Below are 16,021 nucleotides of genomic sequence, written 5' to 3'. Positions count from 1 at the left end.
AAGGGGAAGACGTGAATGGATAGAAGCCCTGTCTTAAAGTGAAAAGCTCTTAAATTGTTAGACATCCTTTATTTACTTGGGACATATTGTACACTGGCAGAAAGAAGCAAAATAGAAGAACGCCTAGAAAAAACATAAATGATGATCTTTCAGTGGAAAAAAATAAACCAAATCCCTTGGTGTGAGTTTAGCTTCAGGGGTTCAATAACTTAATTTCGATGTAGGTTAAAAGAGTAGTCTGTTTTCTGCAAAAATCACAAAGGGGTAAGAGGACAGCCACATACGATGAAAAGCTGTACATGTTTTATTGAACTAACTGTTTTCTGCTGCTCAACACAAATACTAACTTGGCCAGAGATGCCTTTTAGTTTCTACTTCTGACTGGTCTTAGTCTCTTATTTTTTGCATTTGATCTCCTATCTGGCTATGTCTGTTCTTAGTATGTTTTGTTGCCTACCTGAAATGGTTATTTTTGTCTTCTGGGTGGAGTGGCATGAAGGGTTTCACTGCCTTGTGAATGATATAGTATGTCTTAAATATGATTTGGGAGGTGCTTTAGAGGAGGGAGTTCTAACAAGAGCCACTGTTAGTTTGGCAGGTTGAGGGTGATGTGTTAATATTTCTTTAGGACTTCAGTTGGTGTGACTAGTGGGGTTGAAGATAATCTTCAGCGGAGCCACTGTGATCTAAGTTGCCATTGAGAAGAGAGCAGCAATTTCCAGAGCTTTTATGGTAGCTTTGAAGTTAGCTTCTGGGATTAATCACCCTCCTTTCCCACACTTATGCTTCATTCTCGCCTTCCTCACCCCACATTGCTTGGGTTTGATTACATTCTGGGCAATGTTTAGAAACTCATACCCGCATCAGTGTCCATCTGTTAGCTTCCCTGTCTCTGAGACTGCCGGGGGCACTCTGTGTCTCTTGGGAGCACCAATTAAGAGCATGCACTATGATTCTGCAATGTGTGTGTTCACACTTATGGATGTGTTCATGAGGAGGAGCTTATACCAGTTGGAGAGGTATCAGCCATCAAAGTGGCATTCACTCCCATGTGTGTGTTGACAGAATTTTGATCAGTGCTTGAGGGTCAGTATTAAGGATTGGCACTGACAAACGGAGGACAAAAGGAAACACTGGTGCCTTTTGTCTACAACATGCTGAACATCATGCATGACATAGATGGTGATTGCCTGTGTGCTGCATCTTAGTCTGAAGCCTAAATGAAAGTGGTTTAGGAGGGAGTTGATGTTGATTTTGTTTTGCCATTGAGTGACCATTGTTTTATCTTTTCAATGAAGCATTTGTCAGTAGTTTGTAGGTTTCTACGTATCTATGAGGTCAAGGTTTGCCCTAAGTAGTGAAAAGATCTGTATATTTTTTTATGTATTGAAGTGAGGGATGTCTTGTGTGAGCAAGGCATTAACTGTGTTGGAGAGACGTGTTCGGAATAAACCTTAACCAGAAGATCTTGGAAAGTGGTGAAGAAGTGTTTTCATTTTTTATTGGGACCCTAGACCCTACTAATGTTGAGCACATTGCCGTAAGCCAATTACCTATCGCTTTCACAGTTCCTCCTTTTCCCTGGGGCACACCAGCCTCCCGAAAATTGGGAACATAGGACACTGGTGAGATAGGAGATGGGACTAGTACCAACAAGTATACAAAGGAGAATGAAAAATGAGCTATTGAACTCCTTTTACTCTCACCACAACATATAACTATACCAGACCTCAGTAAAGCCATTAAAAGTAAGTTCAACAAAAAACATTTATGGTGACGTTCAGTATACTAAAAAGAAAAGACAACTTAGAATTTTCCAAGCAGCAGTAAAGGAAATGCTTCAAATCTACTATTATCAAACAAACAATAAACTGCTGTCAGTTCTGAGGTCCTGTTGGAATTTGAGCCTGGCCGGGAATTGACCTACATCAGTGGTTCCCAACCTGTGGTCCAAGGACCCGTGGGGGTCCAAGAAGCATCCTCAGGGAGTCCACGACTGCTTAGAAAATTAAATAATATAAAAAGATTATTAAAGTGTATATCAATAAAGTGGGAAAATGTACAATTGGGAATTTAAAAAAATATTTTAAATGTCAAGGAATTTGAAATCGGAGGCTAAAGATTAAATTGGCATCCTTAGATTGCTTTGTGGGAGCAGTGCAGGTGTGTCTTTATGTATGTATTTGATAAATGCTTGTTTCTGTATTTTCTTTTCTGTATTGTTTTGTGTTTCAAATCATCAACAATGTTTAGGCCGGGGACCCTTGTCTTCCAGTAATGTCCCCTGATTCAAATAATGATTTAGTGGGGGTTCTAGGAATGATAAAGTGGAGGTCCACAGAAGTCAAAAGGTTGGGAACCACTGGCCTAGATATTCTATTGTTGCTTTTACATTAGAAATGGTTATGTGGGTGTGTGTGTGTGTATATATATATATATATATATGTTCACGTGAACAAGGGTACTGCTGAAACGCGTTGGGAGGAGGACCATTTTGCCTTTTTTCAATATATTTTGGAACTGTCCGTTTTGTGTCTTGATTTTCAGTCCTAATGGGTGAGAAAATTTGATATTATATTAATGGGATTCCCGATCCCATTTCAAGACCGTCGCAAATCGGGTGTTTTTGGTGATATATATATATATATATATATATATATATATATATATATATATATGGAGAGAGAAAGAGCGAGTTTTCTGCATTAATGACCATCCATCTTGTAAAGAACGGACATAAATATATGTTATGTTTGATGTTTTTCATCCAATAATGGCCCCATCCCCCACATTCGTAAAATGTAAACCTATATCTTGCCCCACAGATAAGTCTCTCTATAATGCATGTTCTGTAATCTCAGCCTATCATATATTTTCGGTGAATGAACAGTATGCAGTGCACAATAAAATACCATATTTATGATCTCCATCGTTTTGCTTTTTAGGACAATATCATGGCTACGTGTGCAAATAATAATCTGACTGGTTCTCATTACTTTAGCCACATCTGATAAGCTAATTCTTTCTCAAACGATTTGCATGTTAAAAATAGTGACCACCTTATAGGCGAACTTTGACATAAACTTATTTATGTTGAGATGATATTACATCTTTTATTTTTACATTGTTTTATTTGAAAGTTAGTCCTAAATAGCACACACTTTGAACTACATTTAACATTGGTGTGCAAGGCTGTGCTGAATGCCTGCATTTTGGTATAGTTTGTCTTGTATACAATTCTTGAAGGTGGATTCCAGGACATAGAGCGTATGAGAAATAATTTGAAGTTTGGGTCTTTCACAGGTGTATGTGTGAGTGTGTTGTGTTTATCGATAACCCATGTCTGGGTGAAGGCGTGGTTATGGGCTCTGCATCCCTAAGAGAGATTTAGAGGGTGCAATGTGAGGCACAGCTTATTTTCAGGATTCCATGGCGTTTGTGGGATGATTTTGGGTGGTTTGGGGAGTGTAGCCGCTAAAGATAGCGTAACGTGTGTCTGTCATGGTCTTTTGTCCCAATTTTCTAGTTTTTCACCTTAGAATATCCTCGCTCTCTGCTGAGGATACCTGTTCAATCAGTTATTGTGTGTACTTCACCCAGAGCCTCTCTTGGGTAACATTCATCTGTCCTTTCTATTTTGGGTGCAGCAACAATGGACTAACGCCCGCGGCACCACTCAGCCCAACTACTGACCCGACCTGGACCAAGCAGTACAGAACTTCAACAACTGGATCACCAATGCCACAGACCTAGTCGCTCCCCCAAATCAGCCAAAGCACACAGGCCAGCCAAACAAGCCAGATGGTACACCCCGGAACTCAGCAGGGCAAAACACAGATGCAAACAACTTGAGAGAAGATAGTGCACCAGCAAGAACAAAATCGACAGAGCCACGTTTAAATCAGCCCTCAACGACTACCACCGACAGGTCAGAACAACATAGTGGGAAGCTCTGACCGTCCCAATCTATACCAGCGCCAACCAAACCAAGGAACTCTACCATTGTCAGAAAGCTCACCTGCTCCACAACTACTGAAAACACAATCCCAGCATCACAGAAGTTCTGCGATGCTCTTGCTGACCATTTCCACAACAAAATAGCAACAATATACAAGAACATTGACCCCTCCCCCCCAATTCTCCAGGACACCCGGCTTCCAATCAACCACCACTACCAACCACCGCCCGTTCAACGCCTGGAAATATCTCAGCAAAGAAGACACAACTGCCCTTAGGAGCTTCATCCACTCCCGAGCACCCATGAACCCTCCACCCCTGCCCCCCCTCCCACCAACCCCACATACCCCCACCATCTTTGCAACCTCGGAAGGGACAAGATCAGCTGCTACCTTTCCACAATCATCACTGGTTCGATAACCACAGCCACCTTTCCTGCCACCTGGAAACACGCCAAGGCAAAACCACTTCTCAAGAAACTCTCAACAAACACTACAGAACTACCGACCCAGCTCCTTGCTCCTGTTTATCACCAAAGTTCTGGAGGAGGCAGTCAACCTCCAACTCACTGAATACCTGAAGAGAGACAACCGACTAGGCTCATCCCTGTCAGGCTTCTGACCAAGGCTGCTCACATCGCTGCTTCAGATGACATCCGCCCCATTCTTGACAGAGGAGAATCCGCTCCCTTCTTGACAGAAGAGAATCCGCTGCCCTCATCCTCCTCGACTTATCCACCGCCTTCGACACATCTCCCACCACACACTCATCCACAGCCTGTGCCAGACAGAAATAACCAACAATGCGCTCAAATGGATGGCATCCATCATCACTGGGTGCACCCAGAAAGTCTGCATTTCCCCTTCACATCACAAACCAACCATAACATCTGCGGCGTTCCCCAGGGCTCATCCATTTGCCCCACGCTCTTCAATATCTACATGACACCCCTCACCGACATCGTCAGATCTCATAACATGAACATTATCTCCTCCACCGGCGACACTCAGCTTGTCCTTTCGCTCTCCGCTAACCCCATCTCTACTAAGAATTTTCACAGCTGCATGAAGAGTGTCTCAGCATGGATGAAAGAGAAGTGCCTAAAGCTGAACACAGAGAAGGAAGTTCTCATCTTCGGCAAACACTCCGCCCTCTGGAACACTTCCTGGTGGCCAGTGGAACTCGCCCCACACCGAAAGACTATGCCAACAGCCTCAGCATCATCCTAGACAGCAAACTCTCAATGAGACATCAGGTCAACTCCATCACCTTTGCCTGCTTCAACACACTTCACATGCTTAGACACATTTTCAAGTGGCGCCCTATCAACACAAGAAAGACAGTTACTCATGCTGTCATTACCAGCCAGCTTGACTACGGCTCTCTGCAGGCACCACCACCGAACTCCTGCAAAGGCTCCAAACAATACAGAACACTGCTGCCAGATTGGTTATCGACCTTACCAAGAGAGCCCACATCGCCTGGCAACTGAAAGACCTCCACTGGTTCCCGGTCCAGAAGAGATGCCACTTGAAGCTCCTCACCCGCCTCTGCAAAGCCCTCCATGGTGAAGGACTCACCTATCACCTGCACTTCCATCACCCCAGCAGAAACCTCCGCTCTGCACACCAGGCCCTCGCACAGATCCCTGGCACTCACTGCTGCCGCGCCGAAGCACACCCCTTCTCCCTTTTTTGCCGCCAAGGCCTGGAACGCCCCCCACACCCCCTCTGCACCGCCCCCTCACTGACCATTTTCAGGAAAGGGCTCAAAACCTGGCTTTTTGAATGATCAAGCACCCGGATACCCTTGCAGGTGACAAGCTGCACTCTAAATAATTGATTGATTGAGCTCTGTGTGACCAAGATTACTTCTCATGCTCCACAGCCTACATGCAGGGGAATAGTGTAAATATTTTCTCAATCGCGTCATTACAGTAGCAACAGCTAGTCATGTAGCCTAAACATCAGCTCTTCTTCCTACAGTTTATTGGTGGTTGTCGGTTTATACTTACCCTGTGGGGCCTCCCGAGTGCCTCTGAGGCTAGCTTTCACATCTTCACAGGTAACACACAGCATTATATAGATATCTCCGGAACAGACACCGAACAAATGCCTCTTAAATTTATTAAAAATCAAGTTTTCTGTGATTTTTGTACCACGGAGTTCGACTTCGCAGGTGGAAATATTCAAATCTACGTCCTCCACATTGCTCATGTGGCTTAGAGTGTACTGAGGCAGGAGGAGCCCACAATTACAGCTTACTTGCTACTGTGTTCATGTCAAAGTATCTACGTTTAGAAACTAAACTTTATCTGTGTATTGTATCTAAACACTTCTCTGTTTTTCTCACGGTCCTAATTCATAAACTGCTCACTAAGGGCTACATGCCTTCTCCAGTTATGCAGGCCTCTGTTACCCCACTTTGACCTCGCATAAAAATTACCAACCATGCCAGCTACTGTACAAACACCAAAACTTCTTAATCCTCATTTACACTGGTATCTCGCATTCACCGCACCTGTGTTGGCACCACCGCTCCATTAAAGTTTGAGGCCTTGTGACCCCCACCAATGCTTTTTTTAAATAACTCTTGTTACAGGTGACTTTGGAGGGTCAGTATTATTGGCGCTATGCAATGCCTACACAGCGTTTCACACTTTGGGCTTAACACGTGCATCTAAGCTCATTTATACACTTTTGAATGGATTACTCATTTTCGACAGGGATGGGTGACCTGTCATCGGTGTTGTTAGCTCTGCATTGTTTACTACAAAGACCAGGGGCTGGGTCGAACAATAACTTTTGTTCAAATACGTCTACATCTGTTAGAGATCGTTTTGAGCCCAGTTGCAGTGCAATTGTTCTCCTAGATTGCTCATTCACTGTGCTCCGTGGACTCTCTGCCTCCTTCAGGCTCTGCCAGTTACTATGCTGTTCGCCTTGCTGCTTGGCCCGGAGAGCTGAAATGTTTTTCTTGTATCAAGTTCTTTTCCTTTCTGCTGGATATTATTTTCTGGAGCAAAATTAGACTCCCAATTACAATCTGGCATTGCCTCTGAAGATAGTTTCGTTCTTACGTACAAAATAGACTCTCAAAGAGTCGCCATGAAGACACGTTCTTGATACTTTTTAGCTCTCCATTGCACTATAGTTTCGCTCTCCATTTCACTATAGTCCTAATGTCACTGTCTTGAAAAGCTGTATTGGATTCGACACCATTTACTTGTTTATCGGTTTTACAAATCTGCAGTCACCAGCCAAGTTGAAGGCACTGCTTTCCGGAACGAAATTACGGACACACACACACACACATATATACTATCTTCACACATTAGAAAGACCACCCCAATATAATTTCGTGAACTTTCACTTAATTTCGACTCCATTCCTGATTGCAAAAGGGACTTCTGTTGCTTCCTCAGATTAACTACTCTCAACACCAACGTGCAACTCCCACCACCGCATGGCTCTCTGCAGCTTTCTCCCTACTATTTATGCGCATTGCTGTTGTATTAGTGTTGATGGATTGATACATGGTGTTAGATTTCTGGGTCTTCTTTAGATAATAGACGGTGCGGATTAAAATATGAATTTAATCTGGGATCTGAGGTGAGCAGATGTCAGTGCTTTTTTTCTAAATATATATATATATATATATATATATATATATATACATACACAAACCACTGTACCTTCCAAAACTAACACGCTGGAATATCTTATTTACATTTCACACACAAATCTACACCAATAGTTTTTCAGCTTTCTTTATATAAATATTATAAAAAGCAAAGGTTAAAAGGAGGTTATAGTTAGGTTTAGTTTGAAAATGTCAGTTACAACATACTGTTATAAATTAACAAAGCCAAGGACATTCACCAGTGTTAGCTTTTTCAAATAACTATTTTTAGTTCCCTAAACTAACTGTATCTTGCATCTGCGCCTTGATCAGTGTTGTCATCAATGATGTAATGTCAGATACTGCAGTGATGTTATCAGTGATGTCATAATTGTAGTGATGTTATCAATGATGTCATAGAACATGCCATTTGTGATGTGATATGTGAGTTAATTATCAGTTCATGGCGAGGGAGCAAGATTTTATGCCAACCTTATATACAATTGGGATCTGTTGATCCACTTGTTGTTTCAGTTCCAAGTTCCTTCTTACCAAGGAACATAAAGTACATAAAGAACTCCACACAGTACATTAAGGACCACTGCGCAACCAGAGCTGGAATCTGCATGACTGCAAATTTCCCAGAGCTAAGGAAATATCACCAGGTAACTAATATGGAGGAAGAACTGCCTGCCTTGCTTCAGAAACCCAAGGAGTCTTGCCTGAGCAAGAGGGAAGGAGCGAGCCGACCTTGAAAGAGGAGTTGACCGAACTGGTGACTCTAGTGCTGTAGTCCGTCCTCAAGAGATGTTCAAGGTGTGTAGCCCGGAGCTAATCACTGAACTACTTGTGGAACAACAGCACTTCCAAAGCATGCCTGAGCAGTTATATTGTTGTTTCCGTCATTGCATCCATGGTCTAGCCCAAGTGTGTCCATCATCCATCTGCACAAAAAGTGACATCCCGGGATTTCCCATCATTCATTTCCTCATGAAGTGATATTACTCCAGGACCTACTTAATAGCAGCTGCAATGCTGGCTCACCATAAGCAAGCCTGTGTGCATTTGGACCATGTCCAGTGACAAGGAACCCTAGTCTTACTCCCTCTCACTGTGATCTCCCCTGCCTTCAACCCCATTGGTTGTTGCTTTGTCACCCCATACAACATTGAGGGAGCATTGTCCTGCGGCTCCTGGAAGTTTGCATTCATTTACCCACAACCAAAACCTCACTCACTCACTCACTCACTCAGCCTTGCAACCACCCAGACAACACTCCACACCTGCATGAATGCTCCTCAACACCTGCTCACTCACCAAAAATGCCAAAGAGATCTGGGACCTGCTGCACAACAATGCCTCAGACCTACTTTTTCTCACAAAAAGCAGGCTGAACCCTGCAGCAGCACCCAACATTGCCACAGCCATCCCTCCCCCCTGCTACAAGATTACCAGGCAAGACAGACTTCACAAGCCTGTAGATGGAATTGCCATAATGTACAAGAACACTCAACTATATCACCTGCATGGAGATGGCGTCCTCCAACATTAAACACCTGTTGTTCAAGCTGTTAAGTCACCACCAAACTTTACCCTAAGCGGCACTCTCATTTACAGACCACCAGGATCATGCGCCATATTCACCAACAGCATTCCTGACTTTGTCATACCACTCGCCCTCGATGCTAGCAATTTAATCCTACTCTGAAACCTGAACTTAATCTGGAAGACCACACTGGCCCCCAACTCAAAAGCACTCATTGAAGACCTTGGAAGTCTGGGTCTCATTTAAAGAGTAAAGGGACCTACCCGCATCGCTGGATACCTCTTGGACCCTATTTTCACTACTTTCAAAAACATCTGAGTCGACAAGCCCACACCACTCTGCTGGACAAGCCACATCTTTATTCAAGTTCTTGTCCAATGCACAAGTGCCACCTCCAGACCAGGCTGTAGAAACTGAAACAGAGTCACTGACCAGGACTAAAACTACATTCAGCTCTCCCCAACTCAACACAGAAACAACCTCCGCAAAGCCATCAAGAATTTCAACAAATGTATCACCTCATGCACCTACTCCCTTGCTCCCTCAAACACAGCAATGCAACAAGATCCAGATCCTGGCCATTTGGTCCAAGGAGGAGCTCAGACTCAGTAAATGCCACAGCAAACAACTGAAGGGCAAATTGAAAATGAGGCAGGAGATTACAGCCATGAGCACATTCAAATCTGCCCTGAGACGCTACTACCAAGCTATCCGGACCACCAAACATGCTGCTCTGCCCTTGCGGACTGCATCTTTGCCAGCACCAACAGAAGAAAAGAAATCTTTGCATTTTTAAATATTTCACCTTACCAGTGGCCGTCTCCAACTTGATTACCCCTCGCAGGACTTTTGCAGCAATCTCTCTCAATTCTTCAGCAAGAAAATCACCACCATTTACTGCAACTTCAAACAGCAACCCGACCCAACTGACCTTGCCAAACGCCTCCCGACCCCATCCATAGAACCAATGCCAAACACATGGCCCGTCATCACCTCAGAAGAAACTTCCGCTACTCTGAAATCTACCCGCCCCCAACATGCAGACTCCAGAGGACTACAACCCATCAGTGCTGTGGTCCCAACCATCCTGAATGCCTCCAACTCTTCTGCGACCTTCCCAGATGCTTGGAAACAAGCAACTGCCCTCCCATTGCTGATGAAACGGTCCGCAGACCCTTCCGTGCTCAACAACTACAGACTGATCTCCTTGCTACCATTCACATCTAAAGTCAGAGAAGATCATCAACAGACACCTCGCCAAATACCTCCGTGACCAGCAACTCCATTGCTCCACTCAGTCTGGCTTTAGACCCAACCACATCAAGGAAACAACCCTCATCCCTGCTATGGATGGCATGTGGGACTCTGGACAGAGAAGGCATAGCAGCCCTAATCCTCCTGGAGCTCTCTGCAGCACTTGTCATGGTCTCCAGCCCCCATCCCCACCCAACGCCTACATGACACATACTCCAATGAATTTGCTTTTTCCTGACGGGAAGGAACCAGTAAGCCAGCTTGGCACCATACACTTCAGGCGTGCATGGCCTCATCTGTGGAGTTCCGGAAAGATCCTGCCTGAGTTCGACCCTCTTCAATGCATGTATGATCCCTCTGGCCAGCATCATTAGCTCTCACAACATCAACATCCTTTCCAATGCTGAAGTCACGCAACTCATTCTCTCCACCACAGACAAGGCACCTAGTACCCGGATCAAGTTCAGTGCTTGCATGACAGAAATTGCCCATTACACAAAATTGTAGTCTTTGGGAAGAGCACTTTACCACAGGACCTCCACCTGGTGGCCAACAGAGCTAGGAAAAAAGCCCACTTCCACCATCCACTACAAGAACCTCAGGATTATCATCAACATCTGCATGACTACCCAAGTCGACGCCATCACAGCCTCAAGTTTCCATACCCTGAAGATGCTGAGGAAGAGTTTCAAATGGCTCTCAATTGTTACCCATAAAACAGTCACCAGTACCCGCGTTACAAGCAGTCTGGACTACGGAAATACCCTCTGTGCCAGGATCAGCTTAAAAATCAGTAGAAGGCTGCAGACCATTCAGAACTCAGCTGCCAGAATCTCACTCAATTTCCCATGCCTCACACTCATCACACCACACCTGAAGGAGCGCCACTGGCTCCCCATACACCAACGGGCACAATTCAAGCTCCTCACCTACACTTTCAAGGCACTACATAGCACTGGCATAGCAAACCTCAAACACATCTGTTTTCACAAACCTTCCAGACACCTCCGCTCGTCTGGACTCCTACTCTCCCACTTCCCACTTATACGGAACCCAAATCTGGTTGTTGGGCCTTCTTCTACATTGTTCATAAAACATGGAATGACCTGCCACTACACATCAGAGTCACCTCCTCACGCTGAATACCTGGCTTTTCAAGTAGTTCCACTAGGCCTTAGGTTTTGGCTAGATACACACCTGCTCGCCTCCAGGATACCCTCCTGGGTGATAGTATGCTGTACAAATCTGCATAACATAAACAAAAGGGATTGATATTGAATCTGTGGGACTTGTTGTGTGTTCATAACTGTAGGCGGCACAACTGTGGCACTTCTACTTTGTGCCTGAGCAGCCCCTACTAACCAAAAGAGAAACAATCTGCAAGCAGAGGTGTCTACTCCTGGGTATTCCCCACCCCCCCCCCCCCCCAACCTGCCTGAGTAGCTGGCCCAGCACTGACCCAGAGCATGTTGAAATGACTATGACTGCTTCCTCTGAACACTCCATGCCAAGAGTCTAGCTGGCTGACTTTGCACTAAAGATGTGTACCCTGTTTGAAGTCCTGCACCTTGAAATGGGACTGCGCATTGTTGCATCCCAAGTAGGCCCCTAGCGTGACTACCAGTGAGATGCACCAGATAAATTAAATCTGGCTTGCTGCGACAGCAAGGCCTGCCTGCTCCCAGCAGCACCTAATCCCAGAAGAGGGTTTCCACCTCTGCTTTCAGCATCCTCCTGAGCAGCCTACCCGTACTTATGCCGTTTGACTAGACTGAGGCACAGCACAACTTTAAGCCAGACTGTGAAGGGAAGGTCCACCTTCACCCGTAGGAATGCATGAGAAATAATTTGCTATCCCAAGTCAAAAAAGTGGCTGCATACCAACAGCTGGGGTAGCACTTCACCTGCACTAGGACATTACTCTCGCCTTTCTGGTACTCTCAAGTCTGGGGGCAAAGTGCATCGGGAGGCACCTTGAAACACATTAGGCTCTCACCTGTACAGCAAGTACCTGAGTCATTCTTGTTATTTGTATGGGATTGTGCCTTGTTGTACAATAAATGTATTTTCTTTTTCAAAGCAGAACCACTGGGCTGTTCAGTTGTGTTAATTCACTCCTGGGTGTTCTGTTGAGCTCCAAATGTGCCGAACCCCACACACTAATGTCCCAGAGAAGCCTGTTACTGCTTGAGATCGCTACCACTGACATTCAGGTGCTGGGTTTGGCCCAGTTTTGCAGAGCCATAATAGAAAATACTCTGGGTCAATTGAGGCAAATTACCCCATCCCCCACAGCTGTGAACAAGTTGTCCCTCCTTGCCCTGTTATCCCTTGAATGTGATCTGACAGAAATTAAGCATGAGTTGGCCTCAAAAAGCTTGTCTGCTTTAGCTATACGTATATAAGGTCAATTGAATAAAAATGAATGCTGATCCACGATTATCAAAGCTGAGCTATTCTGTTGTGAAATAAAAGCAGACGCATGCCAAGATACCTCCCTTTTCTGTCATCTAGCTTTGCCCTACTAGATGACTTTGACCTCCAAAAAATGAGTAAGTTTCATGGTTAATTCAAGAGAGGGAAAAGTTGGCAAAGCGACTGGCCATTGCGTTTTTTTTTAATTCGGCCGATTTTGAGTTTTTGGTGTAAAAGGTCCTGACTTCAGCTACTATTAAAAATAGAAAATCTAACTTTGTGAGGACCTCACTGATTGCAGCAACCTGCACTATCTATCTAAGGATTAAGACTGATTTAGCTGTTGGCCAGAGCTGTTGATTCCAGTACATGAGGTGTACTTAGAGATAATTTGCGTTAGCCATTTGCTCACAATTGGAGGGCTTTGTTGTTGTTGTCTATCTCAGTTGTCATACATGCATTGTATAAATAAAACTGTCTTTTTTGGTATCTTCTAACTGTACCAAGAGAGTTCGAGCTGCCTTGGTATCAGCCACAGCTCTCCATGCATGCTGCCTGCATTCTGCTGCCCAACCCCAGCCATACTCTGAGCTAGACAAAAAGCACCAACACTTGAGGAGGATGAGATCTACCAGCTGCTGCACCGTAGATCAGAACTGAGCTACCGAGAGCGCGATCACCTTTTTTCTCTCCTTCTCATTTCTTCTCTTTGCAGGCTCGGCCACTGCTTGCACCACAGCTTCTCTTGATTTACGTTTTTTTAATTGACAGTTTTAGACAATGACAAGGTGAATAAAGACCATTGTCTAGAATTACCAGCTCCAAAAAATGTAGAGGTGAAGAGCCGCTCCTTTACAAACAGTGTCTGAGCCTCCATTGAAAAGGAATGAGAAGGCCTGATCCAGTCACTGCCCTCATGGTTGCTTCAAGAAAACAAGTGAGTCTTACTCCCTAGCTCACAAAAAGAGAAAAAAAGGTTTCTTTTCAGAAATGAACGTTGCTCTTTCCTATTGTTTTTGTACTTTCCTCAAAAGGAACACATCAGTCATGTGTGAAAGACATTTCCTAAACCTACATTTCCCATCCCTCTCTACATAATCAGTAACAGCGTTCTATGGAAGACTGGCAGTAGCTAAAGCATCAAGGTATCAGGATGAACTTGATCGTATCAAATTAGAATGGATGGAAGCTCCCAAGCTCACCTTCTGCAGGGACTCCAGATCATACAGATCTCTGCTGCCAAACTCATCCTCATCCTCGATCTCCCCAGACAGACCCACATCCACCAGCCTCCCAGAAAACGATGCTCCCCTCCCTCTCACTCGCTTGCATCCCAAGGGTCCCCTTAAGCAACAGACACTCCCTCACGACATCTTGGAATGACCTCTGTCTGCAGCTAGTGACCTCCACCTCTGCCGCAATTCCAGAGAGCACTCAAGGCCTGGTTGTTCAGCTGAGTCACCTGAACCTTCGTAAACCTCAAGCACCGGGACACCCTCCCGGGTGTTTAGTCACGCTATATAAATTCACTTGATTGATGCCAGGGGTACTCACAAACGTTTTGAAATTAATTAAAATTCGTTTTGGAGCGCACTTAACTCATGTCAAAATGGATTGAGCTTAAGCGGGGAGGGGGAGAATGACACCAACCCATTTGAAATGCTCTGGATCTATAGAAAAGGCTGGCATGCATATGACATTCTGTGTGTCTGAGAGAAAAAACAATAAATAAGATGTGACTTTTTATTCATTGTTAACCTTACTCATGTATAGGTTACACATTATTGACATGCAGAAAGTAGCTAACAGCCAAAGCTAGAATTTTCTTCTGTATACTGTACATGTAATGCACTGCCTTACTTATGTGCCCATGCAAATATTGAGTATGTGGTAAAAAGTCGTACGTTTTGCTAGTTTGTGCATGTTTAAGAACAGTGTGTTGTGGCCTGTTAATACCTTTGTGCGTCGAGGTATCAATTTCAAAAGCATTTAACTCTGCATTTGATAGTTATCTAAAAGAATGAATTCAAATTGTCTCGAATTCTCTCTAAAATACCCTCTCACTCAAGGAAAAGCTCTGCTTTAAGCAGTTAAATCTGTTTTTCAAAAACTGATACTGAAGGTTTTTTTTAGTCTATCTAGACAAGTGCTCCAGAACAGGTAATATGTTCAGTAGCGCAGGGCAACAGCGTGACCTGGTGTGCCTGAGCTGTTGCAGCAGCCCAATGTACACGTGGATCCTGCTCTGTAGAGCGGCAACCTTTCGCTTGTTCTATGTAAGTTTCTGTTGTCGGAGTCGAGGGTAGTCTGCATCTTATCATATGTGCTGAGAGGCAGCTGCTAGAGACTAACTGTTGACTCATTTAGCAAGCACTAGCTGCTGCTTCTCCTGACGCCTGCGACAGACCTCTTGTTGTTTGATAAGCTGTTGGAGCTTGTCAAGAAATATCGTTTCCATACTGACTCAAACTGTTTATCTTTGAGTGGCTAGTGCAATCTTGTCTAACCTAATGTCTGTCTCTTTTTCTCGCAGTCTGCAGCAGTCTCCGATGGAGGTAAGCAGTTTATTCTGGCTTGTCTTTGTAAATTAATTTAAATTAACCAATTAACCTTTTTATAGCTGATTTGTTTTCATTGTATGTTTACGTTTGTGAATAATTTCTTGATTTATCCCACTTGTCGGTGACCTTAAAGACCATCTGATGTGGGATGGGAGTGGTTAAGTCTAGAATTTTATGCCTTGTAAACATTTCATAAAAACCGACAACAAGTCTTGTAAAGCACATGCCTTCTTTTTAGACATACACAGGGGCCTATGGGTGGACCAAACCATATACTAAGAAAGTGGTTTAAGAGTAGAGGTGTCCAACCAAGGTAGGTGTGTTAAAATCCTCGGGGCTGGGGGAGTGCAAAAGTACCTAAGGTAAGTGGTTGAAATCCCCCAGGCTCCAATGTGAAGAGGTGTTATCTAGCCGATCCACCCTCAGGGGAACACTTAAGTAACCCAGAAAGGGGGGTTGGACACTTCAGTGGCCCACTTATCAGAGGAGGTCAGGGACGTCACATAGCTGGCCTAACCAGTCAGATGCTCCCAGTGGCCTCTTCTCATTTTGTTTCCAACAGGGCAGAACCAAGGGGCCACCTGGTAGAGCTCTGTGCACCTCCCTAAGGGAGGAACTGGACATGGTAGTGATCACTCCTCTCTCCTTTGTGCGTTTTTGCGCCTGA

General features: G+C 44.5%; 1 protein-coding gene across 1 annotated transcript in view; it reads left to right on the top strand.

Annotated features, from left to right (window-relative positions):
• RGS12 (regulator of G protein signaling 12) overlaps window positions 1–16,021 on the top strand; it is a 442,017-nt gene that overhangs the window by 170,890 nt on the left and 255,106 nt on the right. Inside the window, exon 4 of the mRNA XM_069203485.1 lies at window positions 15,327–15,348. Coding sequence (XP_069059586.1) covers window positions 15,327–15,348 — 22 coding nt within the window. The remainder of the gene's footprint in view (window positions 1–15,326; window positions 15,349–16,021) is intronic.

The sequence above is a fragment of the Pleurodeles waltl genome, chromosome 1_2, assembly GCF_031143425.1.
Source record: "Pleurodeles waltl isolate 20211129_DDA chromosome 1_2, aPleWal1.hap1.20221129, whole genome shotgun sequence".
Taxonomy (NCBI): domain Eukaryota; kingdom Metazoa; phylum Chordata; class Amphibia; order Caudata; family Salamandridae; genus Pleurodeles; species Pleurodeles waltl.
This window is presented reverse-complemented; position numbering and strand designations above follow the sequence as displayed.